The sequence below is a fragment of the Gopherus evgoodei genome, chromosome 8 (assembly GCF_007399415.2).
Source record: "Gopherus evgoodei ecotype Sinaloan lineage chromosome 8, rGopEvg1_v1.p, whole genome shotgun sequence".
In the NCBI taxonomy this organism is placed as follows: Eukaryota; Metazoa; Chordata; order Testudines; family Testudinidae; genus Gopherus; species Gopherus evgoodei.
The window spans coordinates 56,077,936-56,104,706 of record NC_044329.1 but is presented as its reverse complement, the minus strand read 5'-3'; the positions used below and the strand labels follow the sequence as shown (position 1 = coordinate 56,104,706).

The 26,771-nt window shown below is 44.3% G+C and overlaps 1 protein-coding gene and 1 long non-coding RNA gene across 3 annotated transcripts in view; one reads left to right on the top strand and one right to left on the bottom strand.

Moving 5' to 3' along the window:
• Positions 1-1,668: 1,668 nt before the first annotated feature.
• Positions 1,669-18,993, bottom strand: LOC115656198. The gene is made up of 3 exons (XR_004001595.1): positions 18,701-18,993; positions 6,691-6,781; positions 1,669-2,598 (listed from the first exon to the last, which is right to left on the bottom strand). It is a non-coding gene; the product is annotated as an uncharacterized LOC115656198 (long non-coding RNA).
• Positions 18,994-19,146: 153 nt separating this feature from the next.
• STX6 (syntaxin 6) overlaps positions 19,147-26,771 on the top strand; it is a 37,204-nt gene continuing 29,579 nt past the window's right edge. For both annotated transcript variants that reach the window (XM_030571990.1, XM_030571989.1), the window contains exons 1-3: positions 19,147-19,345; positions 23,723-23,892; positions 26,160-26,254. In XM_030571990.1, coding sequence (XP_030427850.1) covers positions 19,311-19,345; positions 23,723-23,892; positions 26,160-26,254 — 300 coding nt within the window. In that variant the 5' untranslated portion in view covers positions 19,147-19,310. The remainder of the gene's footprint in view (positions 19,346-23,722; positions 23,893-26,159; positions 26,255-26,771) is intronic.

Here is a 26,771-nt window from a genome sequence, read left to right as displayed (position 1 = left end):
TGGCCCAGGTCAGGTGACTGGGCTTACAGGGCTCAGGCTAAGTGGCTTTTTAATTGCAGACATTTGGGGCTGGACTGCAGGGTCTCACAGCCCAGACTCCAGCACAAACCTGAAGTCTACAAAACAATTAAACAGCCCCTTAGCCCGAGCCGGCTGACATGGGCCAGCAGTGGGTGTCTAATTGCAGTGCAGACATACCCTAAGATGAGTCAAGATTAGAGAAGGGCCAAGACTTCAATATAAAACTTCCCCAACCCTTGAAGTTGAAGCCATATCCAACAGTGATAAGCTGCCAACATTTTAAGAAGCAGCTCCCACAGATATTTCCTGCCACAGTGAGCAATGAAAGTGGTATTCCTTGTGTAAAGACCTCTCCCCTTCGTGCAACTCCCGCAATCAGTTTTTGGTCACATTAATCAAGTATAACCAATTTCTGTCTACAGCTATCACATGGCTACAAAGCAAGATTTTGGAGAAGGTTAGTGAGATGATTGTGTGGGATACCTGCCAAACTGAACTGACTCATCTCCTATAAAAACTGTATGTGGTGTGTGTACATGGCGAAAAATCTTGATGCAGAAGTGGAGCCCAGCTGCACATTTCTTTCAGCTTTAGCAATCAGTTTGTGTGGGTACACATTTTACTTCCCAAGAAAAAGAGCTCAAGCCTTCCTTTTACGAAACAAATAGTAAGCTGAGATCCTTTACCAGGACCAAAGGTCAACTCTGTTAATAAGGGGCTTGGCATAAGCTCCCTCTTGATCATCAGTGTACCTGGACTTTGCAGCTTGGGACTCTCTCTAGTCATGTTTCCACTATACATTTAGTTTCTGGGCCCAAGTCTCCTCTGCCTTGCATCTTTGTTAGTCATTGACACCTATGGAAGGCAGCTGCTGATTTGCCTGGACACATACAAGGTAAGCACATGATTTAAGTTAGTGTATAGGGCCATTTTCATCCCTGGTTTAATTTGACTGGCTTCAGAGAAGCTACAACAGACATTTATTTATACCACTGACTTTACTGAGTCATTTCATTTGACACCAGATGTTATCGGCTTCCTCACTGGAGAGAAGAGAAAAGAGGAGAAAAAGGGAGGAGCGCAAGGAGCAACTTGCCTCTGATGGCCCAACAAGCCATATGCAGGGCAACAGACAAGTGGAGGAAGCTAGTAAGCAGTGATCCTTCCCGCCTGGGAAAAGCTGACAGGTATTTAGAGAGAAAGCACCATCTATTGCTTCAAAGAAGGGAATACAAAGATTCTCAGTTTTACCACAGATTTGTTCCATGTCCTTGGGCAAACAACTATATTTTCAAAAGTGGGCACTGATTTTGTGTGTCAAGTTGGACACTCAAAAATTAAGGTATCCTAAGTCAGTGGCCACTTTTGAAAATGTTGGTCTTAACTTCTTTGCCTGCATTTCCATTTCTAAAATGGACATAACATCACCAGTCATGTAGAGGTGAAAGGCTTCACTGCTCATAAAGTGCTGAGATATCCTTGCATGGAAAGTCCTACATAAGTGTCAACTATCATATAACCTTAAATTTAACAGGCATTAACTAATACCTTTATATTTCCACTGTCACCTATCTCCATAGAACTAAATCACAGCTGCCCAGTGCTTGGCCAAACCCTGTTTCGAGCCTACACAAAGACTCTCCCAATTCTACCTCAGCATATGTCATGATCCTAAATGGGTCCTGTGCTTTAAGACTACACAAAATAGAAGGGTTTGATTATAAACATGCCCTTCCCACAACTCTATGACATCTGCAAGCCAGGCAAGAAGGCAGAAGAGAATAGCACTCAAGGAAACAATCCAGTCCTCCTTAAAACTATGGATGCGATTGCCCTTTTAAGAAGGCCAATATTTTGGTCCCAGCACTTTTCTTTCATTCCCAGGCTGATGTAATGCAGTAAGTTTCAGACAGAGTCACATGGTGGCTTTTGAGGTCAGAGCCCTGAGTGGCTTTGTTGTCTGCCTGCCAGTCTCTGGGGTTGTGGTTGTATGTGTGTGAGAAGTCTCTCTCTGCTTTGATTAATGGGAATGTGTATGTGTGTGGATGTTTCTCTCTGGGCTGAGATTGGTTTTAGACTGTTTCTGTGCTTCATAGCCTGTGCCATGATTGGTTTAGCGTGTGCTCTGTTTCTGGATGTGTCAGGGTCTTTCTTTGAACTTGGACTGGTTGTTGTGAACGTCTCAGTGTTGTCCTCGCAGCTGTGGTTGACTATAGAGTATGTCTGTTGTTTGTGATTGTGTGTCAATGTATGGTGTTCTATGTCTCTCTCCCTGCCTGGAAAAGGGGCATTCCCCATTTCCTCCCAGGTCACAGGGGGGTACGAAAAGGAGGTAGAAGAAAGGAGGTGACTATGCACTCTATTCTCTGCATGGGATCTAACTGGTCTGGAAGGGTTTGACAAACAACAATCCTCCAGCTCAGCTGCTGTTTCCCAAAATAGCTCCTTGACGGGGGGAGGGGGAAGGGCTCTCAGACAAAAGTGGCCTTTTTGCAAGCGACATCAAAATCGTTGCAGCACGAGATGATGGAGAAGGGAAACCTAAAAGATTAAATCAGCAGGGAGCCACCACCCCACCTGGAAGGAAAAACAATACAAGATAAAAGAAACTGGACAAGACACAGCTTGCGATGCAAACAACAACTGAAGACGGCTAGGCACATCACTGATTTTTTGTTGTTTAAATTTGTGTTCATCATTCAGTGAAGGAAACCTTAGCGTGCCCCTCATGAGGCTCACTGAGTATTCATGACATTGCCTCTTGGCTGGAAAACACACCATCAAACCAGGTCCTTCCTACTTTCTCACACACACAAACATACAGAGAGCCCCCTGGCTAATACCACTTCCTCTCAGCCAGTATTAGGATGCTCTCGTGTACATGGGCTGCAGGTATTTTTAACGTAGCCTCAATTAGATATGCAAATAGCCATGGCAACCAGTGACCAGTCCGGGCACTAGGATGTCCAGTGTTGTTGTTAACACCCGGGAAGCTGAACCTGTGCTGTTAGCAACTATGAAGTGTAAGAAAATTTCCATACCAGGTAGATAGGGCCATGCATATATTAAAACAATCAAGATGAATAGAAGCATTGGTTCTTTTTGATCCTTTGGCTCAGTTTAAGTGTACCAACCTACACATCCTCTCTCTGGGGACTATATCCCACTATTACAGGGAGGTGGGCATGATGACCTAATAGGTCTCTCTCATCTCAAACTGCAGCAGTCATGTCCTGCTAAACTATGCTTCGAAGCTCCTATCCATTTTGCACATGCTTTCTTTATTTATAAATGCAAGGTTAGAATGACTCAGACCCTTCTAAAAATGAAAGAAAAAGGGACTGCTGCTTAACAGAGTCTAGAATGATTTTCAACTACAACAGCTACATAGATTTACTAAACTGGTACAGATTTAAACTAGAATTACAAATACATAAATAAAAACCTACACCAAAAGGTTAGGAAGTTACTGGCTCAGCTTCTGAATACAATCTAGTGTTAATACATCTGGCGGGGAAAACGCAGAACAGGATCTTATTACAGCAATCTGTTAAACACCAGATTTCAAAAAGTATTGAGGCACCTAAATTTGCAGATAATCACTTAGTGTGATTGTCAGAAGTGCCAGGCATCTAACTCCCCGTAAGGACTGTGCAACAATAAATCTAAGGGTATTTTTGTTTTATAGTTCTTATTAAGAGTCATTTTTCTGTGTTCTTTCAACTGATATACTTGATTTGGTTCTGTTATAGTACCAAAGAAGTTTCAGAAGCATGCATAATTTGAACAGGTTTTCTCTCTTTATCCCAGTTATGTCCTGTGTATCCAGCAAAAAGGATCCTTGTTACAACTTAACATTCAGATCCCGATTGATTTGTCCTTCCTTTGGGTTATGTCTATGCGACAAGTGCTATAGCAGTACAGCTGCAGCTATGCCGCTGTAGTACTGTAAATTAGAAACTATAGCAACAGAAGTGGATTTTCTGTCGCTGTAGTTGGCCTACATCCTAGAGAGGCAGTAGCTATATTGCTCAGGGCTGTAAAAAATGTCACAGCCCGTGCACTGTAGTTAGGTCAACGTAACCCCCCACAGTAATCACAGCTAGGTTGACAGAAGAATTGGAAGGACCGTGCAACAGTAAATATCACAAGATATTTTTGTTTGGTTTATGGTTCTTGTTAACAATCATTGATATCAAAGCAAGCTCCAAAGTAAGTCTGGAGGAAAGCCCACACATAGGTCTCAGTATATCAACTACACCCAGAAGAGCAGAGCAGAGCATGAGGTCATACCATAATCCTCTTTAAGGAGCAGAAGCCTATAGTAAAATAAACAGTCCGTGCTGCATAATGAGATGCAAAATTATGAGGTACATGCAGCGGGTGGGGGGAGAGTTAAAGATCTTATGGAACTTTTGACCCGTTCTGCTCAAGGATCAGGGTGTGAACTCGGGTGTCCTAGCCAAATCCCAGCTTGGTCCCAGTAAAATTCCCCTTATGTCCTCAGTGATAATGGCCTTCCTTCCCACTCTCTCTTGTGGCACCATGACTCCACCTCCAGGCCAAATAACAGCCCCCTTTCCTCATTAATCCGCCCACTGGCTCAGTACATTATGGTGCCACCATGTACTTCATAATCCACACCAGGCACCAGGGTTTGCTCTCCCTGCTCATTCCAAGTCTATGGCCCCATTCTGTTAAATAATAATGAAAATAAATAATGTCTATTTATTATATAGCATTTTTCATCAGTAGATCTCAGAAGACTTCACAATGTATTTAGCCTCCCAACACCCGTGAGGTAGGGAAGCATTATCATCCCCATTTTACAGAGGCACAGAGAGGCCACATGATTTGCCCCAGGTCACACAGAATGTCCATACCAGAGCAAGAAATTGAGCCTCGGTCTCACATCATCTAGGCAGGTCTCTACCCACTGGACCATTCTTCCCCTATTTTGAAGCCTTGCCCTTTGGCTGCTCTATCACCATCCTTTGCTCTGTAGTTTTCTCATTTTATGAGCTGACTCCGTGACTATTTGCTCTCAGAAAAATGGGATTTTCAGGCAGTTGCTTAGGAGACAGGGAGAGAGTACACAAAATCAGGAGTCTCCCAGGGAAACTGGAATACTTAGCATGGTTACAGATTAACTTGGCCCAGGGAAAGTTCCTCCTAAATCCCCCAATAGTTGAGAGTTTGGCTTCAGCCCCAAACCAAGAGGGATTATCTCCCTTCCAGAACCCTTGGTTATTTTTGTGTATAACACAAATCTGGCTACTCTCATTATCCATATCAATAATTCCTTTCCGAATCCTGCTACGCTCTTGGCCTCCGTGATATCCTGTGGAAATGAGTTCCACTGGCTAGCTGTGCATTATGTGAAAATGTATTTCCATTGGTAAGCTTCTTGAATTTTATATAGGCATTTACGGTTTATTTTTGGACCATGCATCCATTTTTATTTAACCTCTTCATCTGACACCATGTTGATTTAATAGCAGTTACCTCTGATATTTAAAAGCAGCAAAGAATCCTGTGGCACCTTATAGACTAACAGACATTTTGGAGCATGAGCTTTCGTGGGTGAATACCCACTTCCTCAGATGCATGTAGTGGAAATTTCCAGGGGCAGGTATATGTATGCTAGCAAGCAAGCTAGAGATAACGATGTCAGTTCAGGGAGGATGAGGCCCTGTTCTAGCAGTTGAGGTGTGAAAACCAAGAGAGGAGAAACTGGTTCTGTAGTTGGCAAGCCATTCACAGTCTTTGTTCAATCCTGAGCTGATGGTGTCAAATTTGCAGATGTGAGACCGAGGCTCAGGATTGAACAAAGACTGTGAATGGCTTGCCAACTACAGAACCAGTTTCTCCTCTCTTGGTTTTCACACCTCAACTGCTAGAACAGGGCCTCATCCTCCCTGATTGAACTGACCTCGTTATCTCTAGCTTGCTTGCTAGCATACATATACCTGCCCCTGGAAATTTCCACTACATGCATCTGAGGAAGTGGGTATTCACCCACGAAAGCTCATGCTCCAAAACGTCTGTTAGTCTATAAGGTGCCACAGGATTCTTTGCTGCTTTTACAGATCCAGACTAACACGGCTACCCCTCTGATACTCTGATATTTACCAACCCTTGTTCTAGTTCTGCTGTATTGTGTGTCCTGTCTGGATGCAGAGATACCTTTGTACTACTGACATCTCTCACATATGTCTCTGCCTGACTTGAATGCTCCTCATTACCTGACAGCTTTCCTGTCTAGCTGCCCAGAGTGTGGAACTGGAAGCATTTCAGAGAAAGCGACTACAGAAGTCCTGCCACGGAGCCTTCTTCCTAGCAAGCTATATTTAATTTTCAGGACCAATCTCCTACGTCTCCCTGTGTCACTGGTACCAATTTGTAGCACAAACATAGTAATTAGAAATCTCATGGTATCTGCTCCCTTTGCATGCTACACGCAAGTTGCCAAACAATTCTCATGATTCCCACTTACCCAGCTACTGATATTTCTAAATATTCATAGACTCTAGGACTGGAAGGGACCTCGAGAGGTCATCGAGTCCAATTCCCTGCCCCCATCACCGTAGCCTCTTTTCATTGCTCACATGTAACCACCTCCCCTACAGCAATATTCTTGGTGCATGAGAAATGATCGGCCTTGCCTACCTCAATCAGAAAGTGTGTTCTGTCACCCATTGTGAGACTGTCTTTTGCAATTGGAGGATCAGAGAAGTCAGTTCTGAGATGTTTCAGGGCCCTACAAGGGATGAGGTGCAATTAAAACCCTAGTTGATTGACTGTTATAACATTGAAAAATTAATTATTGTGTAGGGTTTAGTGTCAAGTTATCGCTGGCTTATTCCCACCATTGAAAACCTTTAAAATCTTTTACTAAAACACACACACAAAAGAGGAAATGAAACACAGTTACAGAATTTGAAATTAGTAAATCTCATTTAACTTAGTTCTCTTATTGCCTTTCCTTTAGTTGTGCAATCTTCTCTAGAGACAATCCTCAGTTTGACACTGTTTAGCCACTATTAAGGAAGAAGGGTTAGCTGTCCATTTTGGGGAAAAGAGGGCAAAATCAGTTTGAATGGTCTTGAGTTACTGATGAAATCAGAATTTGTTCCCTTTAAGACCAAGATAAAAACCACAAAGGGAGAAAGAAATAATAGCAAATATATAAAATGTATCTTCTGTTTCTGATACCTTCTTACTTTCAACGTAGCTGCTGAGAAATTACAGGCCCACCACATAATCTTATCAGGTATTCTAAGACCTGGTCAGCTTTCACTAGCATCAGCATTACTTTTAGCTTATACAGGCTCACAGCAGTGTTAGAAAAGGTGAAAGTCATTGTGGCACTCTGTACCTCTAAATCAGTGGTTTTCAAACTTTAGCAACCCAAGGACCCCCATTTTGATTTAAAATTTTTCACAGACCCCCAAGGCCCCCGTTCAGCCCCAAGCCCTGTCCCCATTTCACCCCTTCTCCCAAGGCCCCACCCCCACCTCACCTCTTCCCGCCCCCGCTCCACCTGTACCACTCCTCTTCCCCGCCTCTTTCCACCCCCCACCCCAAGTGCGCCTGTGTCGCTCTGTACCTCGGGGGGGAACACTCAGCACCCCCATGTTCATCCTTGTAAAATGACTGTGTAGTATCCAATGCAAAGTTTGTCACATGGGGTGTCTTCAGAAGGCTCATGATGCACTGAGCATGGTTGTTTTAGTGATGTTATAGTAATTGTTGTTACAGTAATGTCATAGGTTATAATTTCATGTATATAGTTATGAGGCTGAAAATGTGTCTTCATGATTTAAAATAAGCCCAGGCAAAAACTCTCCAAGACCAGAGAGGCAGTTCACACCTCATCAGGGCATGTATGGGACAAATGTAGCCCAGCCTCACAGGAACAAAGGATGCTGGCCTAGGCAGCAACAAAAGGATCTGTTGGACTCTCAAGTGAGTTACTCCCCTTCTCTTTGGTCAGTCTGGGACTGCGATGAGGTAATGCTCACCAGACTTTGAATGGGGAGCGGGGGGAGGAGCAAAGCCAAGAGGGAAGAACATGATAAAAGGGAGAGATATTTGCCACGGTCTCTCTCTCTCTCTCTCTTCTACCTACATCTACAGCAGTGGCTCTCAAACTTTTTTAGTGGTGACCCCTTTCACATAGCAAGCCTCTGAGTGAGCCCCCCCCTTATAAATTAAAAACACCTTTTTATATATTTAACACCATTATAAATTCTGGAGGAAAAGCAGGATTTGGAATGGAGGCTGACAGCTCACAACACCCCCCCCATGTAATAACCTCCTGACCACGAGGGGTCCTGCCCCACACTTTGAGAACCCCTGATCTACAGACACCACACCAAGCAATTGAAGCGCTGATCAAAGAGGAGAGCCTGGCTGAACAGCAACCAGCCAGCCTGTGGAGAAAAGCATCTAAGTTTGTAAGTGCACTGAAAACATTAAGATCAGTTTAGAATACATTTTGCTTTTATTTCATGTGACCTAATCTGACTTGTTATGCTTTGACTTATAATCACTTAAAAATCTATCTTTGTAGTTAATAAATCTGTTTGTTTATTCTACCTGAAGCAGTGTGTTTGGTTTGAAGCATGTCAGAGACTCCCCTTAGGATAACAAGCCTGGTACATATCAATTTCTTTGTTAAATTGATGAACTCATATAAGCTTGCAGCGTCCAGTGGGCATAACTGAACACTGCAAGATGGAGGTTCCTAGGGTTGTGTCTGGGACCAGAGACATTGGCTAGTGTCAACAGTTGCACAATCCAAGGAGCAGCTTACCTGCTAGAGGCTGTGCATGAACAGCCCAGGAGTGGGAGTTCTCACAGCAGAGCAGGTCAGGCTGGCTCCCAGAGTCAAGGATTGGAGTGACCTAACAGATCACTGGTCCAGAACACCAGAGGGGAACGTCACAGCGCCCCATCCCCGCTCCTCCCTCTCCCTCTCCCTCTCCCTCTCAGTGCCTCCTGTAAAGTAAAACCTATTTCCCTATGCTAATTTTTTCCCCTACTTTTACTCACACCTTCTTGTCAGCTGTTGGAAATGGCCATCCTGATTAACACTACAAAAGTTTTTTTTCTCCTGCTGATAATAGGCCACCGTGATTACTCTCGCTATAGTTAGTATGGCAACACACATTTTTTCATGTCCTCTGTGTTCTATCTTCCAACTGTATTTTCCACTGCATGCATCCAATGAAGTGGGTTTTAGCCCATAAAAGCTTATGCTAAAATAAATGTGTTAGTCTCTAAGGTGTCACAAGTATTCCTCGTTCTTTTTGCTTATATTTAATAGGGTTGAGCAGAAGGTAAAGAATTAAACACTATATTACAAATAAGTGACTAGTGTCGCTTGAAGAGAAAGTGTAACCTTTTGAAAGATACTGGTTCACCATTTTGATATTGTGTTTAACATCAAAATACTGAGTGTGTAAATTTTAAGGCTCTCAACTGAACTGTTAAAAATTCTGTTTAACATTCTGAAAATAACGATGTTTTTAAAAATGAATGTGGCATTTGGCAATTAATTTAGACTATATATTTTTCAGGTCAAAGGTTTGAATGCAATGGCATAATTGGACCTAACTGGCTGGTTCACAGCAAATTGGTAGGAACAAAAGACTAATATGAGCATATTTATCAATGTTATATTGGACTACATTACTTCAGGCAACTTTCCTCTTAACAGGTGACTTCTGTGTTTAAATTCTTCCCCACAATGCCTTGCAACAGCTGAGAGCCCTGGACAGAGCAAGTTCAGTACAGCTGACGTGAATCCATTGAATAGTGTAACAAATGACCAAAAGGGTGTAATTCCTATGTAATTGCATGTTGCACCACAAAAACATAATCTATGTTTTAAAAATATAAAATGTCTTTAAGGATGGTTCCTCACTGTGTGAATTAAATAAACCACATGATTCAAATGATACGGATTGCAAAATTAGTTTACTTAGTTCACACAGTGAGGAAGCATCCTTAAAAACAATGCTATCTGCTATTTATGGCACAACACAGAAATAACACAGGGGTTGCACATTTTGGTAATGGGGACGGGTGTGGTGGTGACCCCCATTTATGATCTCCCCAAATTTAATGAATGCAGCTCCACATATATATCCATACACATGCCCAACCCCTCTCAGGGGCACCCTTCCTGTCCAATTCATGCCAGCTGTGCCCTCTCTACCTTGCTACTGCTTCTCTATTGTCCTCCTAGGGCCCAGGGACTCCCAGCAGCTCTGGGCCTCTTGCTCCTCTACCTCACTCTTGTCCAAGGAGCAGAGAGAAACCTGTGAGAGAAGCTGTGCAGGAGCCAAGAAGGATTTAAAATAGGAATGGCATAGAGTGGAACCATTTTTTCACAAGGAAGTAAGGGTAAGCAGAAAGAGCCCAGCAAATCCAGCTCCACTCACTCTTCCCCTTCCTGTTTTGGAACTAACATGTCAGCTCAGAACTTCCTCTCTTGCCTGCCCCACCCCACCCCAAAACTAAAAAAAAAAGCCCTTTCTGGTTCTCGGGCAGCTTTCCTCCTTTTGGCCCAGGCCTGTCTTTGCTCCTGAGAGAGGGGTTGAGGAGCAGGGTTCCAAAAGTGCAGGCAAACTGTTCTGTAGAAAACCAGTTGGGAATGCAGTGAGGCAGGACAAAGAAGCTGAGCCAGCCCAACACAGGATGTACTTATTCAATGCAGTACTGTTGGGAGATTTGCCTAGAGAACACTGTGGGGCTGCAATATAAGGAGACTTTCATCTCTTAACCACTATTGAGCCATGTGCTATTGGCCGTTTTCAAACATTTATACTGGCCAAATTTGGGTGGATTTTCACAGGGACAGTAAAAGAAATCTCCCTGAACCCAGAGCTCCCTCTCTTCACCCATTTCAAGTCCTTATTCCAAACCAGGAAGGCACTAGAACTTCTTAAATATATGGCTGTAAGGGTTTTTTTGTTTTTGGTTTTAAACATTGTCAAAACAACCTCATTCTTGGAAATGGCTAAACTGTTTTTGCTAAAACTCCCAACAAAATTCAGCCTGAGGCAGACATCTGGCATGGAAAATCTCAACCCAGATGGTTAAAGTTTCGCAAAGTTTAACCAACTGAAAACAGAGTGTCAGAGGGGGTAGCCGTGTTAGTCTGGATCTGTAAAAAGTGATAAAGAGTCCTGTGGCACCTTATAGACTAAGAGAAGTATTGGAGCATACTGGAGAAAGCTTATGCTCCAATACTTCTCTTAGTCTATAAGGTGCCACAGGACTCTCTGTTGCTGAAAAGAGTGTTAAAAATGGAAAATATTATGCAGTTTTAAATCCAGGCATTGCTGCCAGCTCCACCTGTAAGGAAGGAAACAAATAGGGTGGATAGGGCCAGATTAAGGCCCTAGACACCATAACATGGTTCTCCCATACTGTGGTCCCACCTTCCACTTGGAGTTGTGGTGGCAGGCGTACTATCTTCCCACTGAGCAGTGAGATGAGGCCCCCTTCTGTAACCCCAGGAGTGGTAGCAGATTCCCCTCCTCAAGAGGAGCAGGGGTTCCCTGGAAATCCAAAGGCCAGGAAGTAACTGCTTACGTGGGTGTGCTGCAGGCACAGAGGGTGCCAGAGGCAAGTAACAGTGGTTCGTTGCCCAGAGTGCGTAGCGCCAATAAACACACCAGGGTGGAGAAGCAAGCAAAGTTTATTTGAGATCTCAAAGCGGTGCTGGGAGACTTAGCATGCCTCAGATCCAGCACCCTACACAAGCGGCTTCCTTCTTTTATATCCCAGTTGCTTTCTGAGAACTTTTTCTTGCTATTACAATCAGAAAACTAACTGCTGACATTACATTTTTGCAGCTATTAGTACATTAGGTTGCACTAGGTTACACAAAGTGTTTAACCTGGAGGAACATTGGTTCATTGAGGCCTACAACAGGAGGGCTTCATTGACACTTGTGGTCTACCACCCTCCCGAGTTACCTAGGGTTATGCCAGAGTGACACCAACAACTCCCTCCTTTGAGAATACTCAACAAACTTTTGGCTGAGTGTTCTCACATTTAAAGGATAACATGTGATTAAGCTCTAGGGAGCTGGAGTGCTTTATAGCAAGCAAGCAAGAGAAGAGTAACAATACACAACACCACACCAGTAAGCAGGAGGTGAACAATGCCTTCCCCTAGTTCTCCCAGGTTGAGTAACCAGCCCCAGAGGGAATCAGAAATAGTAGGTTTCCTTTCCTGGGCCTTCCACTGTTCAAAAGCCTGTTTGGCTGACAGGATGTGCTTGTTAATATCCTGTGCGCATTCTGGGACATAAGTACAGCATTCATCCCCTATAAGAGCGCACACCCCGTCCTGGGAAGCCACACTTCCACCCAGGAAGTGTCCAAGTATGTCTCCATGATCACAGATCAGATGGTATTCCTGATGCATCTGTAAGGGCAGTGGGCCAAGTCTGGTACTCAAGATCACTCCGAATGGCCATCAGCTGTCATTCAGGAAATCCCGAATTCCTAAATATACTAGATCCCACTGCAATGCGTTCCCAGCCTCAGTTATATTCAATTCCATCTTTTCTTGGTGTAATACTATAATACACCTGTTATTTAACTATTCTCAGGTATTGTCAAAAGGCATTCCCATTAATAACATACATTATTAGTCACTGGAATGGTTTCAATACGGGTAAAATTTCCAGTAGCAGAACAAACTCTTTGGGTACTTGCTATTTAAAATCCAATTAGAGAGAGCTATATATGCTGAAGGATTTATCCAAAACACAGGGCACAGCCTATAGAATAAACCCCAAAATCCAATTAATACCACATTCCCAAACATGGGTCCCACAAATGTCCTCCCACCAGTGTATAATTCTTTGTTTCTTTACCAGGGTCAGTTCTTAATGTCCTTTCTAGTCAGGAATTCCTGGACTTTGGCAATTTCAGTGGAGCGAGTGTTCCTTCTTCTTTTCCAAAACAGTCGTGGTGCAGCATCCCATAGGGGAGAGGTTACCAGCACATCACCCTGTAATGGTTTTGATTCTTCTAGAAAAATTCAAAGGCACAGTAGATCTGTTAGTGGATAAGGGAGAGGTTACTAGCACTTCACCTTGTACTTTTTCCCTACTGTCCAGAAGGCACAGTGGAGCTAGAAGGTGAAATAGGCTAATCATCAGTAGGAGAATTCTCCCGATGTGGAGGGGTCTTTTTGCAGTGAGAATCTTGGGTCCAAGCAGTCAGTCTTTGGCACTTCACAGCGGTATTGGTAGTCATCAGGACTTAAGGGCCTTTCCAGCATGGAGCCAAGGCAGTCTTTCGTTGGTGGACCTTTACATCAAAGCCGTCTCCAGGTTCAAAGGAGTGGCAGGGCTGCTAGGGTCTTTGGGTAGCGCTTCCTTACCTGTGAGAAAAGAAACTTAACACATTTCATTAATGCCTGGCAGTGTTTTTCAGATCTCGTAGCTGCGTGGGTAAATTCAAGCCCTCCTTTTCCTGGTTGTTAACCAAGTCTTAACTGTGAGCAGTGTCCTTGAATGGAGTCAGTGTCTTATCTATAGCCTGAGCTTGCTATTTTATTTTATTTTATTTCAGTTAATTCATTTTGTTCTTTGTCCTTCTTCCCTTCTTGGCTTCTTTTAACCTGCAACGGAAACATTCACTTTTTACTTATACACCTTTTTCCCAACAATGAAGACATAAACATTGTCATTATACAGTACATTAGTCTTATTATTTAATATATGCCACACACACCCTTTTACTAAAATAACCTTATTACAGAGCTTTGGAGCAACAAGCCAGGACAAGCACACCCACTTTGAGGAGTTCACTCAATGCAACCTCTAGTCCAATAGCCTTCCACCATCCCCAGCCTTCTGGCTAGAAATCTGAGGTAGCCAGAAAGATCCCATGTACAATATGGGGAGTGGGTTAACTTTTCATGTCTTTGCTTTCAAAGACTGTTGGTATGCAAATTTTAACAACAATTTTGCAATTAACAGTTTGACCAATAAAGTTTCTTTTCCTCACTTAAGGAAATGCATTAGACTTTAGTATATCACATTCTCCTGATTTATCTAAACACTTTGTATTCCAAGTTGAACAAAACAAGTATCTGCATTTTAATTTAACCTTTTTGTTTAATTTTAAAATAGACTATTCTATGAAAATATTAAACACAACAATTCCGGCCACAAGACAAACACTACAAGACAGAACATAGAACACAAAACATAATTCCTATTTTGCCAGTAAATGCATGGTACGTTGAATGCTGTTCAGCTGGCATCAGTTTTCTCTGGTTCCCTGAAAGACAAAAAAACAGAGGTCTACCCATTCCTTCTGGGCAGACAATCATCGCTTGAAATATACAAATACCCTTGCTGACTTCAGGCAAAACAGAGGAATTACCCCATATTTTCTTGTATTTGTTTCATAGGCAGCCCAGGTTTTTAATTACATAACACTGTATACATTCTTCAGCTAATTCAACTAAATTGTTCATAGCCAAATCAAATTATTGCAATCCAATAATTTCTTTGCCTGAATTTATTTACAAACATTTCACAGACACCAAAAACGTTTTTTCTTTAGCATTTTTACAAAGTTCAACTGCTGTTTCCTTCAGCAACTACAGAGTTAACTTCTCACTCTCCCTTAAATCACTTGCTTGTCTCCCAACAGCCACTTTTATCAACTTAAATCACCATTCCAAGTAAGTCCTGGGTATTTGAAATCCCCATGCTTACACTTACTGACTCCTTCCTTCCACTACACCCTTAAAGTTTTCCAACCTGCTTTCCAATCTCTCTGTCTGCTGCCTGCCCGCCTGGGCCCAATCCTGCTTTTCTTGCTGAACCGTCCCTTCCATGGGCACCAACTTGTTCCACTACCAGTTTAGCTAGGAGGGTGGGCTTCTCAACTAGCCCCCACCCCTCCTGGTCTTTTCCCTTAAACATTCTTACTCACAAGACTACCCGAGTCCTCCTTCATGAGGCTTACCACCTGGACAAAAACACATGGCCCATTGGGCAAAGGCCATTTACTTAACATATAATTTAAAGGACTATTCTTAGAGAGTTTGCCCAGAGACTCATTCATCTGTTTGACACTTAAACAGAAAAGAGAATTACACAGAGAGCAGAGGGAATTACAGTCTAAGCCAGACTTTCCCACTTCTATACACTGATCGCTACAGGGGACGGGACAGAAGGATCTCAATTCGACCTCAGAGCTTTCTTGCACACATGGCTTCCACTCGGAGGAATTACGAACGAGAGGTTCAGTTCCGCCCACACTACTAACGCCCAAATGAACAGAGCAAAAAAACAACAGTAACCGGTTAAACAGAACAGAATCAGAACCAAATAGCATTTCCTTATCCTATTAAGGCTTACTTTTACTCATGCAGTTCTCAACATATAACACCAACAGTACCAAGCAAAGCAAACTCAAAATAATAAGGGTAAAACAAATAGATGGTGTAAATTCTGCAGTGCTCTCCCCTTCTTAATTGCTCACTAAACTGTGACAAATTTCTGTTACCAATCTATCCCTCGTGTCAGGTGATCAGGCTGACACTACAGGATCGTTGGGGGAAGATAAAGAAAACACACCATATAATTGAATTTTAAAGCTTCATTAATAAAATAATAAAACAACAACGGAGAGTGTTGGGAACGCTCCCACATCACTCAGGAAAATATTAAAGCCCGAAGCCCCTTTCATACTCACACACGTACGTCCAGACTGGCCACTTCTGTGTATAATGTTCAGAGAAGGGGGAGGGGTGGACAGGAGATTATCCTGTATACAGCTTGTCCAGAATTTCCAATATGCTTCTGCTCTTGGGAGAGCTGTTCTCTTACACCCTGGAATCTCCTGCGGCATCTCTTTCAGAGATTCTAGTCCAGGTCGGCTGCCTGTGGCTTCTTTGGTGTCACCAAGCCACACCGACTCCAGGGTCACAAAGGCACACTGTTGGATCTTACTGGACAGTTAAGCTTTGCAAATGTAATCTCAGTTCTGTAACTTGAATTTTCTTTGCAAATGTAATCTCAGTTCTGTAACTTGAATTTTCTTTTTTTCCTTCACAGCCAGCTGTGGCCAAAAGCAGCCCCTCCCTGCACCAAGCACAGTCCGTGCCGATTCCTGACCCTGAACGCAGAGCAACCCCCCGCCTCCCATCCCTGGGCCAAGATGCTTTTTAAATTAACCCGTTCCTTTCCTCAATAGATAAATTTGCTCATGCTGTGTCAGGGCTTTTTGGTGATTAAACGCTCTTCTTAGATGTATGATCTTATCTAGATTGAAGTACCTTCTAGTGGGCATTGTTTAGATGGATTTTCATGCGTGCAAATATTCCAATTCTCGAAATACCTGCAGGTTGTTGAACCATAATGTACGTACATGTAATATGCTGGGGTACCCTTAGGGGGTGAGATGGAATGTTTAGACTGTCCCTCACCCATTTTCCACTTACACACACAGGCAGGGTGCCCTGTCCGCGCTAGCGGTTCATAAACTAAGGATTTTTCCCTACAGGGTACTCACACAGGAGAGGCTAACGAGGATGGCCATGACCCTCCTACACCTCCCTTCAGCAAAGAGCGTCGGCTAGTCTCTGGGAGACGGCGCCGCTTACTCTGATTGCATCCAGTGAGATGATCAGACTGTCAGTAGCCCACACGGAAAGGAAAGGGGGAGGGAAGATGGGTACACACACGCCTAGACCCAGGTAGCCTCCTCACCGGACGATGCCAGACCGAGTCAGCCCACCATGGGCTCCTAAAGGTCCACTAGTTACCGGGCTTGCGTTAGAGTAGTCCTGGTCACGAGCTTTTCCTTCATAGGGTACTCTGGGCATCTTCAGGTAACAGTCACTCACACTGGCCCCCAGGACCACTCTGCATCTGATCTTGCTTTTTAGCTACAACAGGGAGAGAGTGCACTAGGACATAAGGTCTCCCCTTTCTAGACAGGTCCCTCCTTTGTCCCTGCACTATCCCTAACCTGCTTTTGAATCCTTGCACTCTGCCAGACAGTGGGAAGAACAGGAGCTACAGTGGGGTATTTTTACAAGAGCTGTCCATACAAACAGCTTCAGAAGCTACCCATTTGCTGACAAAACAGGAGTAATTGGAGGATCGTGTTATAATTAAGTGATCCTTCCGGTGGCCACCTTTCTGGTCCTCTAGTTGATATTGAGGCCAGTCTACTATACAGAACTTTTTAGTTTGCTTTTAGTTAGTGGATCTGATCCAAGCACTTCTCAATTCGCTAGAATGCATTCTAAGGGTGTACACTGTGCCCTGCCTGTACTCTGTCCCTGCTCCATATCCTAGGGTGACACTGGGCGTCTCCAGGTCATAACAGGCAAAAATCCAGACCACTGGACTGTTCCTACCTTATCCAAGGGACCGGTTCCTCACCGTCGCCCTCAACTGCTTCTTCACTACTCGAGCGCGTTGCACCGTTGTGCCCTCTAGGGTCGCTCACACCGCGTTTCCGCCGAGGCCTCCGGTGAAATCAGCGGTGTGCACTGGGCGTCGGTCATCACCACGATCCGTTGACCTCCAGGAGGGATCCGGGCAAGGCTAATTTTCGCCTCCGCCCACCCACGGACGCCAAAACTGTTGCAGGCACAGAGGGTGCCAGAGGCAAGTAACAGTGGTTCATTGCCCAGAGTGCGTAGCGCCAATAAACACACCAGGGTGGAGAAGCAAGCAAAGTTTATTTGAGATCTCAAAGCGGTGCTAGGAGACTTAGCATGCCTCAGATCCAGCACCCCTACACAAGCGGCTTCCTCCTTTTATATCCCAGTTGCTTTCTGAGAACTTTTTCTTGCTGACTAGCTGATCTCTCACTCCCCCATTCTTTCCCATCCAGCTGCAGTATCTTTTCTCACTCAATCTTTTGTCTTCCCCCTTCCTCCCCCCTTTCCACTGCTGAGACACGTATACTGTATCTAAAAGCGACCTTGAAACTTGCTTCAATTTAGCTCCAGTGTGTTACAGCAGGGAACTGACTATTACAATCAGAAAACTAACTGCTGACATTACATTTTTGCAGCTATTAGTACATTTAGGTTGCACTAGGTTACACAAAGTGTTTAACATGGAGGAACATTGGTTCATTGAGGCCTCCAACAGGAGGGCTTCATTGACACTTGTGGTCTACCACCCTCCCGAGTTACCTAGGGTTATGCCAGAGTGACACCAACAGGTGCATAGAGTGGGCACTGAAGGATTCCCAGAATTCTGGACATTCTGGTACCTCCAGGAACACCCTGCCAGCGTGACGTGTGTGCAAGCTTATGCCTCACAGATTATGCCATTTTGAAGAGCATATCGCTCTGCTCCCACCGGTACAAACTGAGATGACCTTGTGTGCACTGTGCATATCGGTGGCACCGGCACATTCTTTAAAATGGTGCCTTCTGTGCATATTACTAGACAAAACCATTCTCGGGTTTGCCTCAGTATTGACCAGGGGACAAACCACCCCCCAATAAGCCTCTCTGGCTTCAAACTGGCCCACGGGTGGCCTGGGGCCTTTTCCACTTGTCTCCTGCTACACAAAGCCCCCAGACAGGGTGTTTACAGGACCCTGCCCCCAGCAATGGGGCGTGGCATCACCACACCATTCAGACGCAAAAGGGTGGTCACCTGTCTCAGCTACAGAACCAGGCTCTCTGCAGACTCAGGCCTGTTGCCAGCTCTAACTGGGGGCTGGGAAACGGCACCTCTGCCCTCAGCAGGGGACTCCAGGAGCTGAGGGCTTAGCCCTCACCGCCCTGGGGACAGGGCCTCGAAGGACACTTTCGCCTCCCCTCAGCCTGAGGGCGCGAGGCGGCAACCCCACCCCCCGGTACAGGGCGGGGGGACGCACGCCTCGCACGGCGCACCTACCCCGCTCTCAGGGGCAGGGGAGGCGCTCTCCTCTGTCACGTGACAGCGCACTGCCCCTCACGCCCATTTCCCACTGGAGAACGCTCTCGCCTGTCACGTGACAGCGAAGGCCCCTCCTCGCGGAAACGGCGACAAGGCCACTTAGGTGCTACCCTCCGTCACGTGACGAGGAGTGGGCGGGCCTCCGGGCAGGGGGCGGGGATTGGGGCTCTGGGCTCGCCCCGTTCTTCTGATCGTTTCACACGGGGCGCCTGGTGGTGCGGGAGAGGGAGGCCGGAACTTGCGCCGTCGCGGCAGAGACAGCGAGGCGCCCCCCCCCTCCCCCGGGCTTCAGGGAGGGGCCCGGGCGGCGCTGGTGCAGCTGACCATGTCCATGGAGGACCCCTTCTTTGTGGTGAAAGGGTGAGTGGGGGAGGGGCAGGGTAAATGATGAGGTGGGGGCAGGGTTAATGAGGGGGTGAGGGTAACTGGCGGGGGCAGGGTTAATGAGGGGGTGAGGGTAACTGGCGGGGGCAGAGTTAATGAGGGGGTGGGGGTGAGTGGAGGAGGGGGTCTGGGTTAATGGGGAGGTGGGGCAGAGTTAATGGGGTGAGTGGAAGTGGAGGCAGGGTTAATGGGGATGAGGATAACTGACAAGAGTGGAGTTAATGTGGGGGGGTTGAGTGGAGGTGGGGGGCAGGGCTAATGAGGGGGTGAGGGTGAGTGGAGGAGGGGGTCTGGGTTAATGAGGTGGGGGCAGAGTGAATGGGGGTGAGTGGAAGTGGGGGCAGAGTGAATGGGGGTGAGGGTAACTGATGGGTAGAGTTAATGTTGGGGGGTTGAGTGGAAGTAGGGGGCAGGGTTAATGAGGGGGTGAGGGTAACTGGCAGGGGAAGAGTTAATGAGAATGTGGGGGTGAGTGGAGGAGGAGATCTGAGTTAATGAGGAGGTGGGGGCAGAGTGAATGGGGGTGAGTGGAAGGGGGGGCAAAGTGGGAGTGAGGAGGGGGCAAGGTCCGTGGGGGTTGAGGAAAACTGACAGGGGTAGAGTTAATGTTGGGGGTGAGTGGAAGGGTTAATGGGGTTGAGGTGGGGGTAACTGGCAGAGATGGTATGGGGGGGCTAGTGGCAGGTTAGTAGAGAAGATGAGAGAGATCAGTGGAGGTGAATGGGAAGTGGGGGTTGTTATAGGTTTTATGATGTGAGAATCTCTGGGACAAGGAATTCCCTTTTTTCCCCCCAATCCCATGGAATCTCCCACTACTCAGTCTTTCTATTCAAAGAGAAACGAACTTCTTTGTAAGTGCTTCTGGCCCCACCTGCCTCATGCTCTGCTCCAAGGGTGTATGTGGGATGGGTGATCACATTTCTAGCACTTGATCTGCTCCCATTGAGGTACAATGGACTATGCCATAGTCCACTAGGGGTTTTATGTACTTGAATAAAATTGCCAATTAAAATGGGGATAGCTAATATTTGTGAAAGCTAGTTTACATTTCACAAATATTTTTGTGAACCCCCCACTCTGTTAGTCTATAAGGTGCCACAGGACTTTCTGCTGCTTTTACAGATCCAGACTAACACTGCTACCCCTCTGATACTAGGCAATCAGTTAAACTCAGGGTAAAAAAAATCTCCTACATACACAAAAATAGTGGTTAGAGAATGAGATGGGGGTGGGGAGAAGAGTATTTCTTCATTGCAGAGTTAACTCAGGTAATCATTATTTGGGTGTGACCACTTGACTTGGCCTAGCTCTAGTTAGAGCAGCAAAACTCTACAGTTCTGTGAACCTAGGCAGGTATTTTGAGGGGAAAACAGCTTTACAAATTTTGGAACCCAGCCGACTGCCGAGAGAGAGGATTGACTCATGAGTTGCCAGTTCATTGTGGATATATACTGTTCCCACAAGTGTGGCATTGAAGGGTTTGCATGCATTTATTGTACCTATGGCTGGCCTTGCATAGAGAGAATATTTTGCTTGAGATGAGTGGAGACAGATGAGTTGGGGGAAAAAATCCTCTATCCCAGTGGTATAGAGGTATGCATACCTCTGGGGTGCACAGAGGTCTTCCAGAGGTACATCAGTTAATTTAGATATTTGCCTAGTTTTACAACAGGCTACATAAAAAGCATGAATAAAATCAGTGCAAACCAAAATTTCATATGACTTGGTGATACTTCTGTATATACTGTACACTGAAATGTAAGTATAATTTATATTCAAATTGATTTTTTTATAATTATGATAATGAGAAAACAAGAATTTTTCAGTAGTAGTGTGCTGTGATGCTTGTATTTTTGTGTCTGATTTTTGTAAGTAAAAAGTTTCAAGTGAGGTGAAACCTGAGGTACACAAGACAAATCAGACTCCTGAAAGGATTACAGTAGTCTGGAAAGGTTGAGAGCCACTGTTCTATCCTGAGGAGATAAGTAGGCAGATGGAAGGAACAGGCTCTTTGAGTTCAGGAGATGTTGGAGGGATATAATTAATATGATGCTAGTCTTGTGAGTCTGTGGCCTTCAGCATTCATGAAGCCAGTGAGCCAAAGATCTCAAATTGGGGATAATGTACAAAAAATTGGAAAGAGGAAGATCAATATTTAGAGAGGGCTTCTGGCATAGGGCAATATTATGCAACATCAATGGCTCTTGCACGACTTGTATGTGGTTGCAAAGAGTTTGGGCTTGAAGGGGTTAAATATACTGAAAACTTGCAGTGGAAAATTTTATCTTAATTTCAAGTCTGAATGAAATCATAACAAGCTGAACAGAGTTCAGGAATGGTTGAGAGGTACACAGGGAAGCAGAGGAAGGAAAAAGCAGTTGTGAATATGGTAAGAGGTGGGGAGAGGGTAAGAGCTCACCAATGTGAAGGATGAAAGTGAAACTTGCTTCAAGGATGAAATGGTGTTATGGGAGAGAAAACAAAATGCTCTGGGGTTAGGAACTGGGATATATCCAGGCAAACTTTACAGAGTTTGTCTAGGAGTGTGGAGACTTGCTCATGCTGTGTGAAAGGAGGAGATGTAGCTTCTCTCATGCTGTTCTTCAGATGACACTAATTCTGCTTTTGTACTCTTCAGATTTAGTGCTGAGGATAGTCTTTAAGCTCATCATATTTAAGTAGATTTTTCCTTTATGTGTAACTCTTCTCATCTATGAACATCCAACCTTACTTGAAATTTCCATTTGTTGGTACTTTCCAAATATGTTTGGGTACAAAATAAAGAAACCCAAATTTCCATTAACAAAGTTTACTTTTGACTGAGGAAAGCAAATAAGTTGTACTGTATCCTTGGTCAAAGCTATTATGTTTAGTGCCTCAAAATATGCTAGGCCATTTTATAGGCGACAAATAAGGGGAGGAGAAAAAGGGATGTGCCTTTTACGGAGGAGTGGGCAAACTTCTTAGCCTCAGGGCCACATCTGGGTATGGAAATTGTAAGAAGGGCCATGAATGCTCACAAAATTGAGGGTTGGGGTGCAGGAGGGAGTTGCAGGCTGGAGGTGGAGCAGAGAGGTTTGGAGTATGGGAGGGGGCTCCTGGCTGGAACAGGAGTTGGGGCATGGGTGGTGGTCAGGGGTGCAGGCACCAGGCAGTGCTTATCTCAAGTAGTTCCCAAAAGCAGCGGCATGTCCCCTTCCAGCGCCTACACAGAGGCATGGCGCTGATGGCTCTGCAGTTCCTGGCCAATGGGAGCTGCAGAACTGACTCTTGGGGCTGGGGCAGTGTGCGGAGCCTCCTGGCTGCCCCTACATGTAGGAGCCTGAGGGGAAACATGTTGCTACTTCCAGGAACCACTCAGAGCCATGACATGCGTGGAGGAGGGCAAGCCTCTGAGCCCGCTCCCCAGTGGGAGCTTGAGGGACGGATTAAAAGGTCTGACGAGCAGGACGTGGGTTGTAGTTTGCCCACCATAGTTTGCTTTTGCGACTGGTCATGCTTGTCATGTCCTGAGTCCTATTAATTTGAACGGATATTCCACAGGAATGAGGCTAGCAGTATTTGCTGGTAGATATTTGCTACTTGTTAAGTGGTGCCATCAGCAAAGCATGCATTTCCATGATATAAATTGAATGCACTTTTCTATGGAGCTTGCGGCAACAGCGAAGGCAGTTCAGTTCAGTAAACTACCATATCTGAATGGTAATATTAAAATCACCAGGGCTACACTGAATACAATCCATGTAAAAACTCTAAGGGGACAATTTCTGCAATTCTTTTTGCCTTTGTTGTGAGGTGAAACTATTGTCATAGAGGAGAACATAATGTGCACTTGATACTACAGTATTAGCCAGGTACTTCCCAGTCCTGAGATGAAAGATGCAATAGAAATGCAAAGCGTAAGCTGGTTTCTCCATCCAGAGAAGAGTATTGACGTACCAATATAACTACTAGGGAAATGTGTGAAGATTCTGTTGTATGGCAGAATTGGCTGAAGGATTGGGTCCTTTCAATAATTGGGATTGCTGTGACAGAATTTCATAATGTGATAATTTCTACCACACTATGGGAGGAGACAAGATGTTGACTGTTTCGCATCCACTGTATGTGAAGAATATCTCATTTTGTAAAGAAAGGAGGGTTTGGAGGAAGAAGTTCTAGGGATTATTGATGTAGGCAAGTTTACAACGAAAATTAGTGACAACAGTTCCCTGTTCAGGGTTTATCTACATAGAGAGAAGTCTAGAATAACTAATAGATTAGTCAATTTCTCCATCTGGACAAACCTTTAGTCTTGTCAATACAGAGAATACATGCTAATCATCCTTTACCTTCCTCTCTTCTCAATTGCAGGGAGGTACAAAAAGCAGTGAACACTGCACAGGGGCTGTTCCAGAGATGGATGGAGCTCCTGCAAGATCCCTCCACAGCTACAAGAGAAGAAGTTGACTGGACCACCAATGAGCTCAGGAATAACCTGCGGAGCATTGAGTGGGACCTGGAAGACTTGGATGAAACTATTAATATCCTTTCTATAGGGCTGCTGCAATCCTTTGGATAAATCAGATATGAACCTACATAACAGCCAGCCAAGAGATCATTATGGCTCTTAAGGAGTAGTTCAGTCTCAAATATGCATCACACTCAATATAAATTTCTCATTGGAGTTACTGTTTGCATTAAATTGCACTATGTACAGTTTAGTTTAGACAACAAAGCCAGTTATATCTCAAATTTCAAACAAAAAGTATTTTCAGGCAAAAGTGTTCCTTATGTTTTCCTTCCCAATAAGATGCAGTTTAAAATGAAATGTTCTGTTCACTAAAGCACCTTCTGTTGGATAAGTTTATTTCATGCAATTAAGCTTATATTAGATGATTTTGGGGAGGATGCTAGTCTTTCTCCTTCATTTTAACTTCAAACTTCTGAAAATGCTACACAGTACAGATCAGAGAACCCAAATATTCAAGAAGGAGAGGGAGACTCTGCATGCTGATACATGTCCTGTAGAATGCATTCCTACCATGCTTTTTTCTTTAAGTGGTTGTGATAGGAACATAATCTATCTAGTACTTTACTAACCAAAGTTTTGGAAAGGTCCAGTTACACTTAAGAACATAACATAAGAATGGCCGTACCGGGTCAGACCAAAGGTCCATCTAGCCCAGTATCTGTCTACTGACAGTGGCCAATGCCAGGTGCCCCAGAGGGAGTGAAGCTAACAGGCAATGATCAAGTGATCTCTCTCCTGCCATCCATCTCCATCCTCTGATGAATAGAGGCTAGGGACACCATTCTTTACCCTTCCTGGCTAATAGCCATTTATGGACTTAGCCACCATGAATTTATCCAGTTCCCTTTTAAACATTGTTATAGTCCCAGCCTTCACAACCTCCTCAGGTAAGGAGTTCCACAAGTTGACTGTGTGCTGTGTGAAGAAGAACTTCCTTTTATTTGTTTTAAACCTGCTACCTATTAATTTCATTTGGTGACTCCTAGTTCTTGTATTATGGGAATAAGTAAATAACTTTTCCTTATCCACTTTCTCTACATCATTCATGATTTTATATACCTCTATCATATCCCCCCTTAGTCTCCTCTTTTCTAAGCTGAAGAGGCCTAGCCTCTTTAATCTTTCCTCGTATGGGACCCTCTGCTGGAATATCTTTTTTGAGGTGAGGAGACCACATCTGTACACAGTATTGGAGATGTGGGCGTATCATGGATTTATATAAGGGCAATAATATATTCTGTCTTATTCTCTATCCCCTTTTAAATGATTCCTAACATCCTATTTGCTTTTTTGACCGCCTCTGCGCACTGCATGGACATCTTCAGAGAACTATCCACGATGATGCCAAGATCTTTTTCCTGGCTCATTGTAGCTAAATTAGCCCCCATCATATTGTATGTATAGTTGGGGTTATTTTTTCCAATGTGCATTACTTTACATTTAGCCACATTAAAATTCATTTGCCATTTTATTGCCCAATCACTTAGTTTTGTGAGATTTTTTTGAAGTTTTTCACAGTCTGCTTTGGTCTTAATTATCTTAAGCAGTTTAGTGTAATCTGCAAACTTTGCCACCTCACTGTTTACCCCTTTCTCCAGATCATTTATGAATAAATTGAATAGGATTGGTCCTAGGACTGACTCTTGGGGAACATCACTACTTATCCTCTCCATTCTGAGAATTTACCATTAATTCCTACCTTTTGTTCCCTGTCTTTTAACCAGTTCTCAATCCATGAAAGGACCTTCCCTTTTATCCCATGACAGCTTAATTTACGTAAGAGCCTTTGGTAAGGGACCTTGTCAAAGGCTTTCTGGAAATCTAAGTACACTATGTCCACTGGATCCCCCTTGTCCACATGTTTGTTGACCCCTTCAAAGAACTCTAATAGATTAGTAAGACACGATTTCCCTTTACAGAAACCATGTTGACTATTGCTTAACAGTTTTTTTTTCTGTGTGTCTGACAATTTTATTCTTAACTATTGTTTCGACTAATTTGCCTGGTACTGACGTTAGACTTACCGGTCTGTAATTGCCGGGATCACCTCTAGAGCCCTTTTTAAATATTGGCGTTACATTAGCTAACTTCCAGTCATTGGGTACTGAAGTCGATTTAAAGGACAGGTTACAAACCTTAGTTAATAGTTCCACAACTATTAATAGTTCCGCAACTCCTATGAATTATAGGAGTTGGGGAGCCCTTTCCGTGCAGTCTGGATATCTAGATCTTCATAAATGCTGAATACCAGTTAAATTATTTCCTTGACTTATTTACGCATTGTTGAAGCAAATCCTCGGAAATTCAATCTTGATGCAACAGAGCTGGGTGTAAGAAAAGCCTTCATCACAAGCACACGGCAGGTGGTCAGGGTAAGGAGCTTGACTGCTCATTGTTTGTGGAGGGGATTTTCAGTGATAGTGTTTAAAAGCCTATGGCGACTTCAAAGTACTGGAAGTTAGTTCCCAGTGTCAGTCTAATATCAAACTGTTACCTGATTTCTCAACACCCTCGTTTTCAGCATAATCCCTCTGATAAGGGTTCCCAAGCCGTGGTCAGTGAAGCACTTGCTTGCAGTCTGCAAAGAGCTGGTTGGATTCTCCTACTGGCTCTCCTCACTTCCAGCTGCTTCTACAAGTGTCCAGATTCCTCTTTGGAATGAACAATCTGGAGCCTATAGAAGCAGCTGGAAATGAAGAATCAACATAACTGCCTGTACTACAGCAAGAGGTGGAGAGGAAATGAGCCTAGCTTTGAATGCTGTTTTAATTGTGCTGTGCATATATGAAGTGCAGACTTTCAAAGATTCAAATCAAAATCAACTTTCACTGAACCATTTAAAGGTATGTCGTGCTATTTACATACCAGGCATCAGTTTCCTACCCTCAG